The following is a 24,882-nucleotide window of genomic DNA, read 5'->3' on the forward strand; positions in this document are numbered from 1 at the left end:
ATGCCTTCTGCCTGTCTTCTGATGAGATTTACAGCAGTTCCAGCACAAAGGTGGAATTATTTCCCTGCAAATGGCAACTGTTAAAACATGGATGTTAAAATAGTTAGTGGTAGCCACCACCGCTGTATGACAGTGGGTATTTAAGCTCTTTGATTACATTATCTGATAAAAGCTGGGAATGGCTTTTTAATCACAGTAGCTTAGAATCAGCTCAGCATCAACTTGCCTCCAAATACTAAATAGGTCCCTAGTGAGATACCTCTCCAAAAAGAGGACCTCTCTGTTTCATGTGCAACAGAGAAGCGTGCTACCGTGGGACAGTGCAATCAGCCTCCCAGCCTCATGTCTAGCCAGCTAGTTATCCTGAAGGCTTCTGGGAGACCTAACAGTCTGCTAGTACTTAGAAGGGTACCTTTACTGGCAAGACGAAGCCAAGCTCTTTACAGATCTTCATGGCAGGGGGACAAGCAACAGCAGTCTGCCCTTAATTTCACATGTCTTATAGCCATGACCATTCCCTTATATTATCAAGGGAAGAAGTCACTGTCTTCCTTTTAACCCCTTACAGTAGAGGGTCTTCAGTGTTGTGAGGGAATGGCTGGCCCCATTATTTTCCTCCCACTCTCACGTTACAAAAGAACATGAGAAAGGTTAAATAAGACTGAAACATAAGAACAGAGAGAGGCAAGACAGAGATCAATAAATTCATGACATTAATGACATGTCATGTTCGAGCAGAGGTCTATATGAATTTCTTCTCCCCTGAAACTGAGCCAACATGAAATCAGCTGCTGGTCAGTTGAATCCTCTTTCATTTCTCCCTCTGCTTAGTATTATTTCAAGTGTTTCTGAGGTTGCCACTTGCACTGAGTTTTGTTTTGATACTGAAGACTTGCAAGCTAAGTTTATTTTATCACAAGTTACACATTTCAACATAATTCAGCTGTAGAGTGGAAAAACAGGTATTTAACATATGGAATTCATGCAATTCAAGAGCATCCAGAGTTGAGTTAATCAGCAAATCCAATCTGATTTTAGCCAAAAGAATAGGAAATACTCTCCTTAAAAACCTGTTCCTTCTTTCAGAAGCCTTCCTATAAATCATAAACCCCCATTTTAGCAGTATGTCCCTATTTGGAAAAGTACTTAAACATGTCCTGAAGGAAATACATAATTGTATTCTGTTAACTTCAGTGAAGACACGTCTCCCTGTTGACTTAAATAGGACAAGCTTAAAAATAAGTGTTTGCCTAAGTGCTTTGCTGACTAGGAGAGAACACAAGTCATATCATATGGTGATCATCCTGAAGTGAAAAGGGATAAAAAGGTCATGGTTGAGGCTAAACATCATACAAACACAAGGTTAGCTTTCTATTGTACTTTCTACCGCTGCCCCAGATGTCTCAGATTTCTGCACACCTTTCTTTCACTCTCACAAATCATCTGCAAAGGTGTTGGATTATACATACACATAGCTGGGCTGTTATATACAAGTATAAAAGGCACCCAGTCCTAAAAGTTACAACTCTATTAATTTGCTTATTTTATTACCTACAAATTTGACAGGCCAACTATATCCTTAAAAAAGCAGCACCTCAGATTTGACCAAAAGGGTGTCATTTGGAAAAAAATACAATAAAATACCCAGGCATTTTAGCTTAAATTTACAGATTTATAGGAGGCAAAATCTGTCGCCAGCAATAATCACCTGCCCTTTAGCCACCTCTAAAACGAAGGCAGAAAAGCAAACATACTTCTACTGTATTTATCTTCTCTGAAAGAATAAAAAAGAATTCAAAGAATGCGAAGAAAGAACTTACTTTCAGTGCAAATGGGACAGCATCCTTTCCTGTTCAGGATTTTACCCTAATTGGGAGAAAGACAGGCTGATTTAATGAAAGAGGTTTTGGAGCAATGACTGTGTCATGTTGTAAGGCTGGATAAGCCTTTGAAAATAGTTCAAGTTGTGTTTGAACTCAATGCCCTGGTTACAGATTCAAGTATCAGGTGCTAAAAACAGACAGAACTATTCAAAGAGCTTCCTGGCAGTCTTATAAGAAACGAAATACTAAAAGGGTTCTCTGTTACCACTTTTCTCTTTAGAGCGAGTGTGAGAGAATTTTGGACTCATGCATTCACAGATAATCTAAAGCAGACTAGTCATTGGGTTAATAAGATCACTACCTTTTTCCCCCACATCCCAGAGTATATGTATTTCTTATGCACACCCTTTTAGTAGCCACACAGAAGCAATCTGCTCCACACACATTCCCACATTCCCCCCACATCATTCATTTCTCCATGAAAGGAAAAGGAAAAGGAAAAGGAAAAGGAAAAGGAAAAGGAAAAGGAAAAGGAAAAGGAAAAGGAAAAGGAAAAGGAAAGGGGCACTGGTAGAGATCTAATTTGGTCAGATTTCTTTCACGGCTTAATCTTGTGGTACCTCCCACCAAATCATATTACCAGCCATGGACCAATCTCCCCAGTGAAGTAAAGGGGCACACATCCATATAAAAGCCAACAATTTGGTCTAGTCATAGTAATATGGAAAAAAAAAGGTTCAGTCTTTATTTACCACTCTGCCAGGTCAATTTTATTTATGATTGAGTCTTATACAAGGCTGGTTAGAAGCAGCCTCTGCATACATACATTCACCCTCCTTTTGAGTCTTCATTAAATGAAAAGATGTTCTATCTGATTTTATTGAAATTCCCTAAAGCTAACCATCAAGCTAGAGGACAAGCCTGGAAAATTTCAGGCTGAATGATGTGTTTTTCCAAGCAAAAACTGGCATAGGTTATAGCAGAACTTACAGTGATATTGGAGCTCACCCTCGTTCCCATACAGGGAAGGCAGAGGCATATGGAGCTGTGCCGCTCCCCAGCACCGAGCCTTTGCTCCAGCAGTATTTGACTACAGAGTAAATCTCCTCTGTGGGACCACTCCTCCTGCTCCCCACCAAGCACGTGAACAAGGAATGGCCAACAAGAGCAAGCAAACAGAGCTGTGCTATTCTGCCCACTCACCAGTGCAGAAAAGCTTGTGAAAACAGGTAAGAAGTAAGTGGCAGTAAGAAGTTAAGACCTTACAAGTAAGGTCTATGCAGAAAGCAGGGAGGGGGGCACAGGCAGCAGGCCCTATTGCTATCTGCCTTGCTTTCTGACTACAGGACTGCTAAACTTTGACAGTGTGCATGGGAAAAAATGAACTCCAAGTATCTGCTGCAGACCAGAGCAGAACATGCTTTGTCCTGCTCACGCCTGAAGTACCCATATGGCATGAATGAGAGCTTGGTGATGAGCACACCTGGGCTTATCATCTGCAGGGCACAGAAGTTCAGTGTAAGCTTGCCTTTGAATGTGCAACTGCATGTGAACAGACTTGAGGTACGTCTGGACTTGAGAAAAAGGCTGGATCAGAGTTTCTCTGGCAGTGTGGGCAATGCCTTGATGTTTGTGTGACCACCATAGCAAAGAGAACAGCTGAGGACCAGGCTGCAACCGGGAGAAGCATCTTAAAGCACCTGCTAGGACAAAACCCGTTAAAGGAGGAACAGGAAGTTTGGCAACACGTATTTGTACGAAGGGAAGACATGCAGCTGAATGCCACACACTGCACTGCCTCACCTCTCTGTTCCAATAAAGGAGTTGAAATCATCAGCCGAGCTAGAAGTGGCAAGAATTCAAGTGAAATTGGAATCTCCAAGGCAGCCTGCTGAGGCTGGTTACTTGAGCCACCATGTTGGCCCGAGATCCTGTTTTTGTCTTGTAGAATAAGGAAACCCATTATTGCTAACATGTGCTGCAAGAGTTCGTTAGCATTGAGGGTTCCCTTAGGAGTGGGCTAAGTGATGTGATCCCATTTTTCCCTATGAATATTTATAAGCAGACCACATTTAAGTCTGTCTATTTTCTGGGATGTTTCTTTTTTTTTTTTTTTATGAGGTTTTCTATTTTATGTCTGAGGTTTTTATTTTCTATTTTTTTAAGGCAAGACTAATTGCAGGGGGAAGGGGGCTGTTTGGTTGTGCAATAGCAACAGCTGTTGTTTTTTTGTGCCTCATTTGGCACTCGAGTAAAAACAGCAACTTTTTGTTTGTAATAATAACAGATGTGTCTAACATTAAATGCAGTCTGTGCTAGAGATGGGAGAACGTGTTCTGAATAAATTTTCAACTCACTTGGAGTTCACGGGTTCAAAATTCACCCACAGAATCAAACTCTGCAAATGTCTTCACATGCCATGGATTTAATTCTATTAACTTTTGCACAGCCTTGGAGCACAGAAAAGGCTGGATGCTGTAAAACTCACCAGGCTCTCCTCTAGCAGTACAAAAATAGACAATCTTCACAACCACCATTACCACAGGCTTACAGAGGTAGTGGGGAATGCAAAGGTGTAAGGAGAGGAGGTAAGGTGGAAAATGATTAGGATGGGTAATGGGAAAGGAGTTGGCACAAGGCAAGAAAGAGGCTAGAGCTGGGCTAGGGTAAGTGAATAGCAAATTACGTAAGAAAAGGTCTAAAGGGTCTCTGAAACAGTCTTAACAAGTGTTGAGATTACTCCCTTCCTATAAAGTATTTAAGCATGTGTTTAAGCTTAAGCCCATACGGAGAGCCTACTAACTTAGCAGGACTGGATACATGCTTAATAGCTTCCCCTGGATGGAAGCCAGTGCGTACCGCACCTTGCAGGCTGACACTCCAGGTAACAGAGAGGGAGTATCTATGGAGTGATGGTCAGAAAGTAAGAAACAGAAACCACAAGCCACAAGGCTCACTAGAAACCCAAGGACTTCTAGTGTTTTACTATAAATATGACAGGAAGGATTGAATTTGTCAGATGTATTACCTCCACTGCAGATGACAAGCTGAGGAAGACCCTTCTTGTAATTACTGATACAGGATTAAATGCTCCAGAAAAGAATAAAAGAAACATAAAAATGTGCCTAAACCTATGAGTAAAATGAAAGAAATGGCAGGAAGAGTCTTCAAAAATACGTCAGCCTACCACAAACACATTGAATAATACAAATGGTTTCAAGGTACTGGAAATTTCAGCAGAATTACCACTTTGAAACCCATCCTTTAGAGAAGTAATTGGCCAAAATCTACAATGATAAACAATATTTCATCACAAAAACCCCTGCACAAAACCATGCAAGAAGTATTAAGAAGCATGGTAAAGCTTTTAAGTCAAGGAATAATACTATAGGTTCCTTGTGAATCTCCAATCCTTTCACACTCAGTTGTGTGTATCATAACACAGTTTTAATGAGATAACTTTATGTAGCCTGACACTCTAAGGGACACTAAACAGCCTTTTATTCCACAGCAGTCTTCAATAGTCAGCAGAGACTGCTTACTGCCAGAAATGTGAAGAGAGGGAAGAAATGGAGTTCACACCCCTGAAGTTTGCAGAGACAGCAGCATAACTCTGTGCGTGATATCCAGACTTCCAATATTACTAATATATCTTTATCTTGAATAATGTGGTGTGTTTAATTAATGTTTCTACATTTGTGACAGAGTATCTCATCAAAGAGAGTGGAGGAGAGATGACAAGTAAAAGATTTAAATGCATTAGCATACATTATTTGCTTTAAAATTACTTGGAATAGGAAAATAAATCTCACTCTAGAATTTACATTCTTTCTCCTACTTATCCTTCCAATTTAGCTTGGAAGAGCAGAAATGTAATGTACCTGTGGAGGAGGATGGGTTTGCATGCAGCTTGCTGTAGGCTCCGTTTTAAGGCACGCAGCAGGCTGACTGGTTAGATACTGGAGGGAACAGTGCTGCAGGGTAACAAAGCTGGTCTTTTCTGCCCTAAGGAACTGAGAGCAGGAGTCTGAGGACTCAACTTAGTGGTCTAAAGCAGTTTAGGACTTCACATTAGCCTTGAAGCAGATCATGTAGCAGTGCTGGTCGACTTAGTTATGCTGTCACAGGACTGCAGATGGTGACCACTATGACCCACCACTATGCTCATTTTAGAAGACACTTCAACTGATCACCTCAATGCTCAAATGTGTATCTGGGTACTGCTGAAGTGGTGTATTTCACTTTAGATCTATATTAAGCCGTATTATTTATTTGATCCCAGAAGCAGCTTAAATGGTTGAAATGCATCAGCACAAGCAAAATGTAAATGAGATTCAGTGTGTGCCAGGTTCTCAGCCAACAAAGAATTTGAAAAGCCCTGAAGAGTCCAGGCTCTCACCTCCTGCCTATGCTGTGAATGGCCTGATTGCCATGAGCCACATCAGGTTCCCAGAAGAGCAGCTGCATCTGCTCATACTTCCTACAATGTATGCAGCATCTCACGCGATGTCCATTAACAGAACTGCCCTCTGCAGTGAGTGACAGGAAAAGGATGTCCCCTCTTCTGAGGATGCAAGCACTGTCACAGCAGAACAGGGAGAGCCAAGGTACAGGCTCTCTATTCTACCACTGCTTCTGACTCTCAAAAGTTTACACGTGTAAAACTTGACAAACTAGAGTTTGTCACTGAAAATTTTATACCTAGGTGTCTATGACTCATATTTTCCCCACTGGCTTCCAGGATGGAGAAGGAAACACTGAGAAGGTGTAATGCTAACAACTTGGCTCTCTGTTCTGCAGTTCTGTTCAAAGGTCTGCCCCTACACGAGGTGCTATTTAGCACTCCCTCTTCTGAAAGCTTGGGCCATTAAAACAGAATGATTTGTCAGTGACAGAAATCCAAGAAATAAGGGCTGTCCTGAGCTCAAGGTTTCAAGTAATGTTAATTTTTGAAGCCATTCAGTAAAGTTACAATTACACCACTTTCTGGGTTCACTTCAGACTTCCAAATAGAAAATACTCAGGCTGCAACCTTAAGAGAAAGCAGCACCACGTGACTGAAATATGCTTTGCTTTGCCTAATTTACATTTTCAACCAAGTATTAAGCCTCATATGCATTGAGAAATGCGAGAGCAACAACCTCCTGTGTCCTGCCTTGACAACAGGAACGCTCTTGAAATATTATCGTAGTCATCTCACCACCCTATGAAGCTATTGAATATATGTGAAAGAGATGTTCTAGTCCAGATACTCAGGACAGAGGAAGTTAACAAGAGGAGGAGAAAAGCAGCACAGAGCCTTCAATACAAGGACAGAGTCAGGAAGCCCATATTCAGGGTAGCAGTAGCACACTTTGGAACGCCTGTCTTAGTGAATATGACAGATGATCCCTTCTTTCTAATCTGCATGCCCCACTGCCATGCACACACTACCAAGGAACACTGAAAAGGACAGTGGTGGAGAAAGAGAAGAAAGCTCTGTTCTCTTAAAAAACTCACATGAGGACAGCTGCTGACTGGAATGCACTGCTTCTTGCGACACTCTGTCTTGCCTTTTACACAAGCACAGATGGTGCAGTTCACAGAGGACCACATCTCTCCATCCTGCAAGAGGCAACATGATACAGTATCAGCTGGGGTGGCAAAAGGAAGCTATTTCAGCAATGTATCATTGCACAAGAAAGGATGACTTTTTCTTTTGGCATTGTGTCATTGTTTAGCCTACATTATTTTGAGGTGTCTGTCCATGACCAGTCAGATTCAAGACAAAGTTCACATTCAGCAGGGTTTTCCTTCTCTTTGGACCTCTAGTTCAGAAATCGTTTTTTCCAAGGGTAACCAAATCACATTTGCATTTTTTCATCAGTGTCCTGCTTATCTGCATTGTTTTCTCTTCACTGTGTGCCTGAGATGTGATCATACCTACCACCAATTTTCATTTAAGCTCACATAATGAGAAAAACCTGATTCACTGGGTTGAGTGACGCCTTTAAGTTGTTGCACGTGAAAGCATTCGATTAAGATGTCAGCATATAGTGAATTTATTCCCAGATGCAGCATCATTTTGGTTTAGGGCAGGAATGGTCGAATAATGAATCCTAATTTAGATTACTTACAGCACTTTCACAGATACTTGATCCGCTAAACATCTGAGAATGCTTAGAAGAGATACAGTGCTGAATTTCTCACATTCAGAGCAGGTAAGACAGCCTGTGTATAGTTCTCAAAGTCATAGGTGCAGAGCAAAATATGCCTCATGATCTTGTCTCCACTTATTTGGAAAGGATTGCTTGTGGAACTGCCTTGGTTCCCTATACACAGCGTTGCATTTGCCAGATGTGGTTCCTAAAACATTCTGTCTCGCCCACTTACAGTCTTGTGCTAGCCCGCTTAGAGCCAAAATGTGCCTGTTTTCTGTTTACAGGGCTGCTGTGAAGGAAGGGTGAAGATAGATCTGACAGGAACAGGCAGTCCAACCAGGCAGCTGTGAACAATTATGTGCCCACCTCGACATGATGTTTTGACCAGAGTGGAAAACAGAATAAATTAGAAATGCCAAGGAGCCTAACTTACTCAGCACAGCATCCCTGGTCAAAGGCTGGCTCTCTCCTGTCTTTTGTTTCCAGGCCATGCTACCATTGCCTGATGCTCCTGATGCAGCATATGTTCTTGTGGGCCACTAATGACTGCTCTCCAAGCATCTGCTGAGGTATCAGAATATATCACAGCTGGTTTTACATGGGCATGCAAAAACACATTCGCTGTGCCCATTCTACTTGTGTTAGACCATTAACCTCAACAGAGCGATGCTGGATTTACCTTTTTGCTCACAAAGCCAGAAATTGGTGGACTGTCTTGTTATTTTTTCTCACTCCATATAATACTTGGTAATATAATAAAATCTTCACAAGAAGCAGGATATTTTAGTTGGGTGCCTAAGAAGAAGGCATGTGTTCCTGAAGCACAATAGCACCAGTGTGAAAGCGCCAATCACATGGTGTATAGTCTCAGCATACAGTAGCTTCACATGTAATTTCCAGAATAAACACTTTAGCTAGGTACGCAAAAGATGGAATAATTGGGAAGTAACTCTGGCTGAGCAAACCAAGTATTCACAAAGATTTAACATCTGATCTGATTCAAGAGTTTCATAATTCACAGATGGCTCATGAGGTGACAGAATCTTCTTCTGACATGTAAAAAAAGCCACATCATTTGGAAAACCTAATAGGATCTCATCAATAGAAGAAGTGCTCTGAAAACACTGAGTGAGAATGCAGTAGGTAACAGTTATGGCTATCCCAATATAAGATGTCAGGGGTACTGTCCTTAGCAGAGACTTGAAATGTAGTAAATCAAGATGAATAACTTTCAGCCAAGACAAACTTTGCAAAGCTCCTATTAGCTCAGCTATGGAAGAGACTCTTCTGCTCAGCAGCTAAAGCCTACACACCACTCGGAGTATCTGCTCCATAAATATCAGGGGGAAAGCAGAGCACCGCTGTTTCTTACAAAAAATGTATTACCTGTCATGAGACAGCAACTTGAATCTCTGCATACAGAGAGGAAGACTTGTCTCACCGAGGAGGAACTAATCTTTAACTGCTGTGTATTAACAGAATTTACATAAACTCAGAAGAAAAATTGCAGATGGAAAGCTCTGCAAAACTCTGCTCTAACAATGGCATCTATTCTTGAGCCACACCTGAAAATTTACCTGGAAGATCTTGTTGCCAAACTTGCACACACTCACTTCCTCAGGAGAGAGATACGAGACACACTCCTTGCAGCAGTGGTCTTTGTTTTTATTGCATTCACCAGGAAGTAAGCACCTCTTCTTACATATCACTGTTGAATCCTAGGTAAAAGGACAAAAGGAAATCATGAAATCATCACACGATGTTTGTGCTCCTGTGTGTCCTTACCGTAACATTTCTGCTCACTCAGTCATGCATCCACCCACACTACAGCCCAAATGCTTTGAATAGGTCAGATTGGAGAAAATAAAAATGATTTACTGGATTAAGGGGCCCTTTGGTGGCCTGTGAAGCTGAAACCCAACTTCTCCTTCTGCTGGCCTGCAAAATCTTACTGATTTGGTGACACTTTCATGCTTTTTACCTTGATGCAGAAGTGCTAGTGGGCACAGTTCATGTTAAAGGAGCTGAAAAAAAAATCACTGTCCTTCAGCAAAGGTATGGTAAATTGCCATTTAGAAACATCTCTTCTCCTCTAATGAAAACTCGAAGTGGATCACATAACCTGAAGCAACTCCATTTTGGAGCATGCAGCATCAGGCAACATGTCTCAGCTGAGGCAATCAGTAGCTTTTTAGACTTTCCTAGCACAACTGCAATGCTCTTCAGATCAGATTCTCAGGGACCGCATAAGATGCCAAAGAACAGTATTAGGGCTTATAAATCCACAGCCCTACAAATTCCTGCCAAGCCAGACGACCAGCGGCATGCAATATCAAAGCACTGAGGACTTACCTTGCATGTACACACTGTGCAGTTGTCATAAGTAAATGAAGACCCATTATCATACACGTTGCTGTGAAAGAGACAGCTTCCAAATGGGAGGTCAAACACTTTCCTCTGTCCTGAATACAAATAAACAGTAATAGAAACAGAATGTGGTTGAAAAGATGCCATATTGTCAACAAAAATAGTAGGGCTTATTGTCACCAGACCAAATTAATGTGCAATGTGTCATTTGCTCTGTGTTTCCATTTTGGTGTGAAAAAAAAAATAAATGTGCTTTTAACAGTTCACTGTTCTTCGAGCACACATTCATCTGTACAAATGCTGCTGTGGGAGGGAATGTAAATATGATTTATGGCATGTTTATATTGGAAAAATCTTTCTTCTCCTTCTCATCATAAAGTGCACAGTGCAGCTAAAGGAATAAAAAGTAAGCCCTGCAAACTCTTAGGGTAGGTACACTTAAACTAGTTTAAACAGTCTTTAATGTAATGCAATAACTTATCAAATAAAGCAGCCTTAACTGGTTTTAGCATATCTACTTCAGGGGTTCACAGCAGCCAAACTAAATCAACTCAGTGACAAAGACACAAAAACCCCAACATAGGTGTTGTCTGCTCTCATTAAGATAGCTTAGCGTACCATGTTCACAAGGGTTGCAAGAAATACAGGCGTTTGCAGCATTTATGAGCAGAATGAGGGCAACACAGGATATTTAATTTCTATAACCCATAAAACATTTGTGTTTCAGGAGACTGAGGCAAGGTTAAGAGCACTATACACGGAAGACGGCATCAACATCAAACCCTTCCTGAAGTCCTGCAATCTTGCAAGCACTTTTACATTCAAGTTGCAACACACTGTGGTCCTCCAAGCTTCTCCTGTTCCTCAGCTTGTTTCCTAGTAGGTTATTTTAAACAAGCAATCGTTATGATACATAAACGTGAGCTCTTTACAAAAACACTGTACTTACCTTCCTTTTTTTTAATACCTTCCCCTGTTTACTTTTGGTGGAAGCCAACTAGTAAGCTCTTTAATAAAGTGGCTGCCAGTCTCCTGGCTTATCATTTCTGAGGTCTGATACCAAATAGGCATCGATTCCGAGATAGGGAATGATGACTGTAAGCGCATACAAGAAGTCACTAAGTATTAGGCCAATACTTTAGCTCTCAAACCACCATGTGCTGGCACTCTGCAATTCCTTCCCTTTTCAATAATTATTGATAAATGTAGGACAGCATAACAGGTTCCTTTTTCCTCTGAGATGTAAGTGAACAAAGGATAAACACATAGCGAAACTGACTGCATTAGCCTTGTTTTTACAAATCTGATGTTAAAATAACTATTAAACAAAAGTTAAGAAATAATTGCTATTTTTCAGTTAGACACAATTTGAACATCTCTCTTACAAATTAGCTACCTTGGGCTAATCTATGCTTGTATAACCAGCCTTCCATTTACTGAACGTGCACCCTTCTGAAAAGGCTTGATTCCTCTTACAGAACTGACATATAATATCAGCTGAGGATGCTCAGCAGCCCTAAAAGGAACTGCTCTACAACCATGCACCACTTACAGGCAAACCCTGACCACAGTCCTGCCTGTAACAACACCTCTACTGCTTTATGTGGGGCCAGGATTGCAATCGAATAACTTATGTCAGCAAGTGAAGAGAAGTCCAGCTCTTTCTCACACCCTCTTCCCATGCCTTGCAAACCACCCAGCTCAATTCTGGGTGGCCAACCCTGTTCAGACGGTTGGTAAAAAACCACTGACAAAGGAGCTACCACTTCTAAAAGATGTGGTGATGAAGATACTGGCTTAATGGTTGGCTTTGCTGGCCCACAACCACTAGTTAAACTAATAATTGAAGTCCCAGTAGAGTCAACTGCATTCTTCTAAGTTATATATGCTGAGTATCAGGAATTCAATTGCAGGGAAATCCTTCACATGATACTTTAAAAGCCTTGCCTCAGCATCCCTGAAAATATTTCTCTTTCCTAACTGCCATATGGTGTGCTACACATCCCTTGGCTCTGCCTCCACTAAAAAACTTCCAGCACTTCCTTGCGAATAGACATTATCTATTACAGACTTTTCTGAGGAAAAAAAAGAACCTGTAGAAAAATCTCCATGAAGCAGTCAAAAATAAAGCTGGGTTTTGAATGCCTGGGTCAAGGAGGGGAAGGTTCAGTTGGGAAAAGCATGGGATGGAGAGGACAAGTGAGTTTACAGAAGGAAAGGAAAAATGTCCTCAGGCAAAATAGAAGTTTGGTGTTTGGACTGCTCTCCTCTCCATTTCATTCCTCTACTGTATTACTCTCTGGTGTTGCAGTTAAATGTTCCAGGCTGGCATTTATCTGTAGCACTTCTCAATTAACAAATAAATAGATAAATAAATAGATAAATTCAGGTTCATTTCAATCAGCCAAAAATGTTAACTATTATAAGAACCTGGAACTCTGTGGCGTGCTGCCTCCAAGACCAGACCTCTTTATATCCCTAACCCACCCTTGGAAATAGACTTTGGATAGGAGTAAAGATACGGTCAAAATGACAACAAGTTTCTGTTACAGAACTGGGAGTTATCAACTCCGAAATTTTTCCAAACCTAGTTATAACCTCACAGACAAAATTAAAGCTAATTTACTTGGTAGGATATAAGTGCTCCTTCTTTATGAAATAGAGGGACACAAACCCGTGGGATCTGTGGGCATGTAAGAGCAAACTGAGGACTCTCAAAAGTCACTGCCTTCCTTGGCATGACTTGGAAGAGCTAACCCTTCATAGGGGCCTCTGACTTCTCCTTTAAAATGTGTTGGAAAGATGCAATTGGAAATATTCATGTCTGAAACTGTGATTCCACCTTAAGAGGCAGACCCCTTGGTCCTTGGCCTCTCTGACAACAGCTTATAAGAATGCAGTTTCAGTCCAGAAGTTTCCTCTGACCTGCATTTCCTCAAAACCAAGAATGCAAATGCACACTTCAATAAAAACATGAGGGAGTGAGGCCTTCTGCTTGTGGCAAACTCCAGCAGAACACTTCCTCCCTCCTCAACCTCCTTTCTACAATGTGTAATGAAGGCAGGAAGCATCTCTGTGTTCCTAAGCGAGCCAACTGATCTACACTCAAATGGTCTTCTGCGGCTGCTTACTTAGAACCACCCATCACAACCCTACACACTGCCCCAAGTACCTGTAGATATAAACTCCTCTGAGCATACTGTCTCCCAGAATTGTGTTGTGAAATACTGGTATGAAAGTTATTACACAGAAACATACCCTATCAATTACAAAATTCCCAGGAAAAACACCACTCACCTAAGCATTTGGGGCAACACTGTCCAGCAGGAATGTGACTGAGGTGCTGGGGACATGAGAGAATGGGGCAGACTTCTCGGATGCACTGTGTCTGGCCACCCTGAAGGAAAACAGGTTCAGTTAGAAGGAAAAATAAAGCAAAATGTCAAGTAGATGTGTACAGACTGGTAACAAGCCTTGCAAAGTCTAAGCCAAAGCACTATTTGCCAACAGAAATCTCTGCTTGCATCAGGCATGCAAGAAACCTGCTGTCTTTCAGTGTTTTCAATATTGCTTGCACAGACCTTGGATTATTCGTGTATTTTTCATTCTGTCAAGCAATGAATGTAGTAGTTGAAGAAACAGTGCCTTTCTCTCTTATTTCTTGGTGTGGATATGAGAAAGCCAGGGAGAATAAAATCATTATCCATGAACCTTTCCGGATGCTCGAAGAAGTTATTGAGCCATTTTTTATATTATTCTTCACCTCCTGTGCCATGCCCTTCTAGGCTTGTCTGGGACAGGGATTAAGTGCTGAAGCAAGATGAGAGCAGGTGTTCTTCCATTATGTCCATGACCTCAGAAACCAAATAAGCCAAAATCACTTAAGAAAGCACATTTTTGTTAGCCTCCAAGCCCAACTATGCAAAGCCAGAAGGTCTGCTTGCTTCAGAGACCCGAAATGCAAGAGGGTATATGGAATAAGCAGCCTGGACTGGATATATCCTGGCACATCAATGAATATCAGAAACAGAGAGAGGCAAAAAGCACAGCACAGGTGAAAGCACAGAATATATGCCTAAAATTAACTCGGTCAAAAGAGATCTTTGTTCTCATTCTGCCCTGTTGCCTGACTACTTCACCATGCTTACAGAATACTGTGTTTAGCTCTGGACTTTCTATCAACATATGCTCTACACTCATGAGAGGTCCAGGTTGATACATGTTAAAAATAAGTATGCTTTTGTCTTAGCAAGGGAAGTAAGTCCTTTTCATCTAACCACCCTGCCTTATTTATCATTCAGAGCTGCAGGCTCATCCCAACAATAAGCTTTGTGTTCCTGGATGCTGTGATGGAATACTTATGAACAGTCTCTTCCCAGCTACATGCTGGATGCCTCTCGGGGCTCCCTGGGGAGAGATGGAAAAAGCTGTTCATTCTGAAGAGCTCTATGCCTGAAATGATGGTATGCATTTCCACTCCTAATGGTCTCAGTGAATCATGTAAAAGCTTTTACATACAGGCAGACCCCATATATACTATTATACAGAAAATAACTTCCTGACTTTACCCCATTCCATAAGTTTTCAGGCACTGAAGTCTACTGGTCCCATGGGGCTACCAAAGCATCCTGAATGCACGTGGATAAGGACTACTCATAATTCTTTCACTGCGGCATGCGAGAACACAGAGTTTATTGTAGACTGAAATGACTGCTCTAAATTAAGGGTCAGACCAGAAACTTGACAAAACAAAATGAATTCTTCACTGGTGCTCCTTATGATGCTCAGGGAATAGCTCTGTGAGAAGAGACACAGGTGCAGAATGAAAGAGAAAATACCAAAGAAGGGCTCTCTGAAGCAGTGCTGTCATTTCTACCCAGGGAGAAAGGCTAAAGGAAGACAAAGTTCAAACTTCGGTGACAATTCAGCACATGGGAAAGTTGGGCATGGAGACCTCGGCCAGTCTGCTGACCGGAGCAGGGATATGTCCGTATAAGACAGAGCAATGGTCCTACACATGGTGAGCACAGGTCCTTTCTTGCAACCCTGCTTATATACCTAATACCTATTCTATGTCTCTCTGGAACTGCTCTGGAGCCTTGCTTCTCTGATGGATTGAATCAAAGCTCAGGTTTAGCATATTACTGAGACATTGCCTTCACAGTTGTTGTATAAATATATTTTAACACACAATGCCATGGATAATATGAAATATTTCTTAATTTCAACCTTTTGGTTATAGCTCCTTTTTATCTATTGTACCAGCCCCTCCTCTGCACAAAACCTAGTCCGGTTTCACCTCCCTCTTTAGCCCTGCTTCCAGGGAGGGTAATGCTGCTTTTTAACACCAAACTATTCTAACTTTCTGCTGTCCCAGATAGGTTCTTTGGCTTGAATAACATGCCAGGTGCAAGTTTAAAACCAGGCTAAAACAGATCAACTTGTACCATTTAAAATAAGAAAAATTCTGCTTGCTCTACAGAGCTTAGAGAGATAACTCATTAGGCACTACAAGGAAACAGTAAAACCTACCAATATTTCTATTTTCTTAAAAGCCTCAGTCATCACAATTCAAAACTCACAAAGCATTCAGAACATCAGCTTTCAGAGCAGTATTAGCTAGTGCTGCCAATGCTTTCAACTGCATGAAACGGAGCCAGATAGATTAAAAGTGCAACAAAAAGTTCAATCAAAAAAAATTAAGGGAAAAATACCTCCAGAGAGCAAAGACTGGCTCTGCATGGCCTACACCAGGGTGGGAACTGCACAGTAAACACCTTGCCTTCTCCACCTCCCAATTACAGATACAGATTTCAGCTCACATCTCCCTGTTAAGCATAACATATCCCAGGCAGCCAGAATATTCCAGGTCTGAAGCAACACCTTCCAGTAAAGCAAAGACTGAAGTGGAAGCCAGCACAGACCAATAAAGTACAAATGACATCTGCTTCCTGTGAGAAATAGTATTCAAGAGTTAGGCAAATAAATCCTTGAGTGATAGTTAACATGAAGCCTTAATCAGGGATGCTGCTGCAGCCCAAGTCCTCTGAAGGGAATAGATTTTGTATGAAATCTACAGTCTACAATGAAAAGATTAATTTTCCACCTTGGAGACAAACAAAACCATTGAAACGCCTGCTGCCACCTCATATCTGCAAAACAAAGAGGCTCTCTGGTGTCGGCTCAGAGGCTGGTGTGCACTGAGGTACTGTCTTGTCTCAGCAGCTTTCTCAAGAGACAGAAGGGAGGGGAAGGTGAAATAGCACTTTCTAATTCTCCCATGAGAGATCCATCTTTGGGAGAGATTCTTTCCTAAAATGAAAGCATGGAGCTAGTCTAGCTACCCATTCATCCAGTTCTGCTAAGTTCCTATCTTGACTGTGATACCTCATTGTTCCATAAGGACACAAGAAACTTGGCAGAGTTGAGAGACAACTATGCTGTGGCTGACTTTGATAGAGCTGCTGGATGAAGGAGAGTATGTTTTTTTTTTTGGGGGCAGGCTACCCCCATGCCTTGTGCACAGTATGTGTGCAGCCTCTGTGCTAGGAAAGATAGAGAGGAAAATGTCTGCAGAAGAAACTGTCCAAAAACTCCCAGAAGGCTGGGAGACCAAGCCAAGAGTCTTGGGCTTCATCTACCATGAGGCAGAGAACAGAGATCAACAACAGCAGAGCTACACTTGGTGTAGGCACGTTTTGAAAGCACTCCTGAAATCTCAGGACAGAGGTTTCCATACTCCCAATTTGCTTGCTACTGATAACGAGCATGCCTAAGCTTAATAATGTCTTATATAAATACTATTTAATGTTAAAGGTTAACTCAGGATTATCAAGAACCGTGTTTTTTTTGAGCGACTCTCATTTTCCATTTCACTTTCAGGCTTTATTTCTGTGCTTTAGTGAAGCTATGAATTATCTAAAAAAGATTCCTCCCTAGTTTTGCCCCGTGTTCACCTTGTGCTTGAAAGACTCTGCTAATCCTCCAACAGAAGTAAAATTTCCATCGATTTCACAGAGTATTTCGTCTAAGTGCTGGCATTAGGATTCAGCTCACAGTGGATTAGAGGCATTTACTTTTAACTTTCATTCTAGAAGTGTGAAAGGTTTCATTTGCTACCAGTGAGGTTATCCTTATGATGAAAAAAAAATATGTAGAAATATCAAAATCACATTTATTTCAACTCCAGGATACATATTCCAGACATTAGAGCAAGGTCAGATGCACACTGTAGCTTCAGCAGGGGTTGCTGTAAGAACTAAGACAGATGTTCAAGATTGTCTCCAAATATGAATAAAGATTTTATGCCACCAGCATGAAAAATAACTTTGAAAGTTCAACAGGGTCACTACTAAGCAAGTCTGCCCCATGCCAGTGACAAGAGAAGCCAAATAAACACACGGTGCAGGTAACCACAGCCACCATGAGATTTTAAAGAGACATTATCACTTTTGTGACAGTAATGGCATAAAGGCAATGAATAGAAATCTGCTGATAAAATGATAGACATTTTGTTTGAGATTCAGATAGTGATGAGTTTTATCACTCTGGACAATAAAAAGATTAAGGCATACGAGGACTCCTACTTCACTACACCGCATTTGCTGATGTGTATAAGGCTTCCTATGTGAATTGGGTAGTGTATGTGCCTGCATGCACTTGACGGTCACCAGGAGCTCTGCCTGACTTATTAACTACTGTGTGATAGCAAGGACTTTCACTACCTCCCAAACGTGTACTAAATACATAAAAAGGGTCAGCTGCATGTACTATGCAAACATTTTCAAAACTCCCCTGGAATCACATGCTTGTAAACCCATACCTTGATATTACAATGAGATGTACAGTCCCTGCTGCGTCATGTAAGTCAACTTCATCCATTAAAGTGAGAGGATAGAGTATTTAAAGTGTGGTTTTAATCTGGAAATAAAATTGGTGTTCTCTCACAAATCAGATGAAAGACACTCTGCACAAGAATGCCAGTGCCGTATGCGGGCGACGCTCTGGCAGTAACTTCGCCCTTACACAGTATTTCAGGGTCCCTGAAATAGCCATGTCATGTACAATGAGAGCTCCCTGGAAGGGTCACAGCAGGGAGAAGGTTTTAGGACATGCACAAATTAGCAAAACAGTTCTCAGCATAAAAGCAAACAGCACATCAATCAGCTCAGCAAACAGACAGACAGACAAGCCAGAGCTTTCTGCATCCCTGCAGCCTCATCTATTGTCCAGACTAGGATTTTAAAAAAGCCTCTTTAGAAAGCACTGGATAAAATTCAGAATAGGAAGATCTTCAGCTTCAGTTCAAAGCAGCAGGTATTTATACTTTCCTGTCTGTACTAAGTTTTTAAACTCTGGACCTAGATCTCAAAGTCTATTTGCTGATAAATCATTGCTATGGGAAGGCTTTAGAAAGTGGTCCTAGTGACAATCTAAAGTGGAGTCCTATAAACTGCTCTGAAGAGTTCACCTTCATTTTAACACCAGATCATACAGATTAGTGAGGATACAAATTACTGTCTTAAATGTCTTTAAAATTGCCTGAATCTATACAGATTACAAGAAAGATTCTTACGAATAAATTTCTAGACCAAACTCTAGGGCAAAGTAAAGGCACAATACTTAAAGATCCTTTCTCTCCATCTGATGCAAAAGCATTCCTTGACACAACCATGAGAAGCCTAAAGAACTCCATCAATTTCTAGCAGGTAGGAGTTTGACTCTACTACCTATCCCTCCATGTGCATCCTTATGATACAAGTGTACTACACCTTATGGTACAGATATACTGTTTGTGTCACCAACAACCTACGTTAATAAGAAAGTTCTTCAGTTGTCTCCAAGTACTGTAAATGCATGTCCCTGAGCTCCTAGCACATTGCAAGTGTGGTTGCAGTGTCACAGAGTCAGAACATCTTGAGCAAACAAAAAGCCTCCCTCTTTTGGAAATTAATATGTATGTAGTTGTATCCAGCTAATGAGGAATTAACTAAAGTATCCATTAGTTAGTAATTTAGGGTAAGAAGAAGCCTCTAAATACTGTTATGCTTTCCCTCAAACAAGCACCATGTGTACAAAGCGACTTGTGTCAGTGCCAAGCCAATTGATCCTGCCATCGATTTCACTTCTCGAGAGCCACATTCCCTAGGTTTGCTTAGATGAAGAAAAGAAGATTTCCCCTTTACAGAGGGAAGTGGTGGGCTGTGTTTGTTTGCTAGGTTCCTCCTAGAGAGTGAAGTTCACTGTTCTGGGGTATAGCTCCCCACTTTGAAATTGGACTACTGCGGAGATGCTGGTCCTGGTTCTGTCAAGTTTTGAAGCACTATTTGCCCTGACTCTCCAGTCGGAGAAGGTGAAGGATCAAGGTATTTACTCCCTTGGATGAAAGGGAACATTGTGGAAAATGAAACCTCGGGTTGCACAGTAGCCTTCTTTAAATATGCACAGGCAGGGACACTGCTCCTAAAATCTCCCAGTTGCTGGAACTGCAGAAGAACTCCTTGGGGAAGGTCACACAGCACTTTCCTCTCAACTGGGGGACACAATAGCCAGCACTTGGTCATATTTCTCCCCTCTAATAGTGCTGTGCAGAAGTGTTGCTGGGATTAGTCTGCATCTGGCTTCACAATCCAGCTGACATCAAATTGCTCGCTGACCCAACAGCTGAACAGCCAGCAGCCATCACCCCTCCAGGGCTTACACACTGAACTCTTGGCTCCATTGGAACTGATGCTGTAAACAGCTCCCTTCACTTGGAAGCCTTGAAGAATTTAATCACGGTGTGTACTTTTCCCCTTGCAGGCTGATTTCCTAAGGAAAAAAGGCTTATGCAGGCACAAACCAGGCACACCTGCAACTTGTGAATCTCTGATCAGCTCCAGCCACAAACGATCGATCAAGAGACTCCTCTAAAGAAGATCGATAGAGATGAAAAGGAAAAATTAAAATGACATTAAGATTTCAAGGGCATTAAATTCCTACAAGTTCTGTCAAAACTGGATGGCTGCAGAGAGTGGAGAGCCCCCAGTTTCTTCCCCAGAGGGTACACCAGAAAGCATCCCACAGTGTTAGGTAGCAGCTGGCTGTCCAGGCAGCATCTCCCACAACTCCTCCTTTTTGCCTGGTGCTCATGTCACGAAGATGCTGTAAGAAAGCTCAGATTACTGGAGTTAAGACAGTTAAAGGAGCAAGGGCTAGGCATCTATAGAAACAGAGTTTCCTTATTTCTGCTGCTCCTGGAACAACAGTTCTATTCCTAGGTTAGCAGGGGCAATGGGACACAAGACAAGTCTGTGCCCCATACCTACTGCACTATTCCCATGAGATGAAGCATTTTCTTCCTGTCTTTCCTGTTTCTTTTTCCCCAGTACCTACACAGATTTATGATACCTGTGTTCCAAACTGGCCTGCAACTACCCTGAGTGCTGACTGCTTTCAGCTGGAGCCTACATACTTGTTCTTGCTTTGGGAGCTCTTATTTTATTGATCCTTCTCCTAGACAGTTCAACAACTCGGGCTTTTTCCAGGTGTAGATCCCTTGGTCTCAACAAATTTCTCCTGTAAGTAGAAATAATGTGTTACACAAATTATTCTGTCTTCTATTAGGTACTTTTTAATGTCTCTAAAGTTACTTGCAGAAGGCAGAGCTTTCAACTGTGTAACGTAAGTGCCTATTCCTTCTTCTGCTTGCTGATAGTAAGTGAAAAATATCACTGCACCCCAAAAACCTTTGTGGGCTGCCTAATTATCCCAGGCCCTATTCCTAGCAACAGAACATCACTTCTCAGATGTTTTCCCCAGTGAGAGAGTATCTAAAAAGTTATCTTCATCTTCTCAACTTTACCAACAATGCTCAGTGCTGCACAGCACGTTAGTTCTTGCTTTCAGCATGGAGATGATTGGCCAACATCTCAAATCCAGCTTCTTTTCCTCTAGTTTCAATCGTTTCACATCACCTCCATCACTTGCTGCCATTTCACACACTTATTAATCAAGCTCTCTTCCTTGCTGCATGTCTCATTAAACTCATCGCTGCCACACGGCTTTATATAGTCCATGCTGGGTAGAAGCATTCAGACTTCTGAAATTAAAGCAAGCTCTTTATTAATAGAGAGCTATGTAACAGAGATGCTGCAACCACAGGTACCCCTTCATGTACCCTCTTGGTGTTTCCTATAAACCAGACATCCTTCTATAGGCTATGCTTCCCCTTCTAATCTCCCTGCCATCTGCTACACAGGGCACATACAAACAGTGCCAAGTCATCTCTCTGAATGCTGCTAGGGACAACAGCGATAGGGATCTAGTGTCATACAGCACTTACTATAGTACAATGTCTTTCTATAATGCTGCATGTTAGAAGACATACGGCTGGTGGAAGAGGTGGATTCTAAGGCAGGATGTAGGCAAGGACTGCATCAAAGATCATAAAAATCAGTGGGAGTCTTTCCATTGACTGTCAGCCCATTTTGGATGACAGCATTTTGAACAAATGTCCTAAAGGTTGGACAGAGCAATGGTGAAAAATGAGCCAAGACAACCATGTAAGCAGGAATAGGCAGCCCCACACTGCAGAAAGGGGCAGAACTCTTTACCACCTTGAGGGTAAAGAGCAGCAGCTTCATGGGGAGAGCAGAAGGGAAGCAAAGACATTGGCAAGGAAATGATTCTGGCATGCCACTACAGGAGAGAGTTCAGCTATTTGTGATTGAGCTGTTACACCAGAGGTCTCCAGTGACTATGGAATCTTTGCTGTGAGCCACACGATTATTTATTTCTTATCTAAAATGAAGAGTCGCTATGAAAAATTGCAACAAAACATGTTATGCTGAAAATTGTGGCCAGAAAAACTATTAAAAACCACTAACAAACTTCTTCAGCTTCTTCTTCTAATTCACATCTCATCCTAGATAATAAGAAAGTTATGGTTAAATCCAAGGGACTTTCCTAACTTCAGTTATTAGAAGCAGAGCAGTAGCTCTGTAAAGCAGGTCCTGGCTTCTTGCAGCTATGACTTTTCCCCTAAATCAATTGGAGGCTGCTTTGTTTTCATTGGCATCAAGAACACATGAAGCACAGTCCAGTGGGTGTACAGTTGCGTATACACCACCAGTGTATTTGCATAACTTTTCAAAGTCCTAACCCAATGCTTGCAAAATGATAATCAGTGCCACAATGTATTTTTATAAATAGCACTTGCTTTTCATAAGACAAACTTGCACAAAGGTTTTCCTTTTTCCCCCCCTTCTCCTTCTGCAGCTTTGTCATACTACTGTACAGGCTTTTCTTGCTATGTTCTAGAGTAAATGGTACTTCCATAAACCCCACGCTTTGTCAGCTATTGGCAACTACCTTCACCCCCACTTCAATTCCCACATTACAGCGCAGCCCTGCCCTCCCTTCTGAGAACAGCTTTTCCTTCTGAACAGCCCATTCGCAGAGATAAACAGTTATTAAATCCCTCCAGTGTCCCCAGCGTGTTTCTTGCATATGCAGAATACTAGTACCATTGTGGTCCTGAGAAAGGTGACAATTCTGACTCTCACTTCATCATCGTTCTTTAATATACTTGCTCACGACAAGAAACTCTACAGATGTATCCTCACAGCTTTGCCTTAGAGCATTTCTTTTAAATAATTCGCCTTAAGTTATCACAGTACTAAACTGTAAGACTTGAGTGAATTAAATCTTCCACTGCCCAACAGATTGTGACATCTGGCATTTTGATACAAAATAAAGGCTTTATTTTCAGCAGTGTGGATGCATTCTTGTAGACAACATGAACTTCATTTCATTACACGATTTGAGCTTCATTTTTTGAAGGTGCAAAGGTCATGAATGAAATAAACTGGGGCTGTTCTTGAATTTAGAAGGTACCTACTTACCTGAATTGGGGAAACTTGCTACTAGGTCAAAACCTACCAGAATAGCCCACACCAAGTCACTGTTCCAGGCACAAGCAAAGAGAACAAAACTTCAGTGGTTTAGATCAATGAGGTACTGGAGAGGTTGAGATTTAATCCTTCACCAGTTGTTTCCACATTTTATGGATGCCCTTGCCTGAAGTTTTGATGATAAAGCACACCGATATCTGTAGAACATCCATGGTAAAATAAAACATACTGTTGTAACAGTAGTAAGGAAACTACTTCTAGCTTTTTATAAGACCTTTACATACGCACATACCCTCCTTAAATGTTATGCTGCACGTATACTGCTGAGGTAACCTCAGGAAATATAGGATTACATAGACACTACTTCGTTCATGCATCCATCAAAGGTTTTCATTAACAGGAGATCCTGTTTGTCCTAAGTACTTAGCAAAGAGAGTTAAAAATACACTTTAAAATGTTATACAGACTTCAGCAAGAGAAACTGCTAAACTGCAGCTCATTCAGAGGATTTCTTGGAAACGAAGTTTTAGGAAAACTAGGCTACCTTAATGAAACCAGTAGGTTATGAAACTGTTCCTACAGTGAAACAGTCACAGGGATAGCTTCAGTCTACCTAAAGTAGTATAGGATTAGACTCACTGTAGGCCAATGGTACCTATCTATAGTAACATCCCTAAATACCACAGTGCACAATTCCACTGCTTTGTACTACACCTAGAGTTGTCTCTCCCCAGAGATATGGCTTGGATTTATTCCAGGATAGGGCACACTCCTCCTTGTGATCAAGGGAAAGTAACACATTTTAGTCTTAAACACAAGCCTGAGCAAGGGGTGCTGAGGAATCTGCACTCTCCAGCAATAGCCTTGGGAAACACTTTGATTAGGAATTGCTTACAAGTCCCAGTTCCTCTACTGCTTCCTCCTTCCTCCAGGGGTAATGACTTACAGAAGCATCAGCAACCAAATCTGACATTTCCCAGTCCTAGCAAGACCGATAGGGTAATCACAGTTCCTCCCTCCCTTCCTAGCTTGCAAACCATCTGCACATGCATGGGGAGAGGGTGGATGAAACCCTAAGAAGTCTGTTCCTCCTTTTGCACGGACCATGTCATACACTCAGGTTTCCCCTGTCTATTCTTCCAAGTATTTTCCAATAAAGTTCATATCCAGCTACTGCTGTTAACTTATGGGTGGGATCCTGTTACTAATTACTGGGTCCCCATTGGCAGCAATGCATCTGAAATAGGCTGATGCCAAATCTATAAAGATCATAGGTTCCTCAGGGAAAGCTTATTCTTGACATAGGACCTATGGAAATATAGGTTTAACCATTTAGGCACCTATAATGTGCCAGGGCTGGCTGCATTTGGCCAGGCCAACTCTTTTGGCACCTGCTTAAAGGCCTGCTGCTGTTCCTGCTCTGGAACAGCACCATTATGGCAAGCCAACCAGCTTGGCACTTATCTCCAAGTTAAGCTCACATCACATTAACAGACTGGATAGTCTTGTATCTAAATTCTCTGTGAGGCCATATGCACAGGCCATGTTCAGGCCACAGCACATGGCCAACTTCATCCAAAAAAGATTGCCAGAGGAGCTGGAAATACTTGTATCTACCTTTCCAATAACACCCTGCTAACCAAAGCACTTCAGAATAGA

General features: G+C 41.7%; 1 protein-coding gene across 5 annotated transcripts in view; it reads right to left on the reverse strand.

Moving 5' to 3' along the window:
• Nucleotides 1-24,882, reverse strand: part of BMPER (BMP binding endothelial regulator) — a 146,778-nt gene that overhangs the window by 58,641 nt on the left and 63,255 nt on the right. For 4 of the 5 annotated variants that reach the window (XM_061464740.1, XM_061464744.1, XM_061464742.1 and 1 more), the window contains 5 exons: nt 13,628-13,727; nt 10,316-10,425; nt 9,541-9,681; nt 7,323-7,427; nt 1,821-1,866 (listed from right to left, as the gene is read on the reverse strand). In XM_061464740.1, the coding sequence (XP_061320724.1) occupies nt 1,821-1,866; nt 7,323-7,427; nt 9,541-9,681; nt 10,316-10,425; nt 13,628-13,727 (502 nt within the window). The remainder of the gene's footprint in view (nt 1-1,820; nt 1,867-7,322; nt 7,428-9,540; nt 9,682-10,315; nt 10,426-13,627; nt 13,728-24,882) is intronic. The other variant, XM_061464741.1, reaches the window with a different exon arrangement.

Source organism: Pezoporus flaviventris, unplaced genomic scaffold (genome assembly GCF_033815535.1).
Source record: "Pezoporus flaviventris isolate CSIRO_AGI_PZ_B2104156 unplaced genomic scaffold, CSIRO_AGI_Pfla_v1 ptg000037l, whole genome shotgun sequence".
Taxonomy (NCBI): Eukaryota; Metazoa; Chordata; class Aves; order Psittaciformes; family Psittacidae; genus Pezoporus; species Pezoporus flaviventris.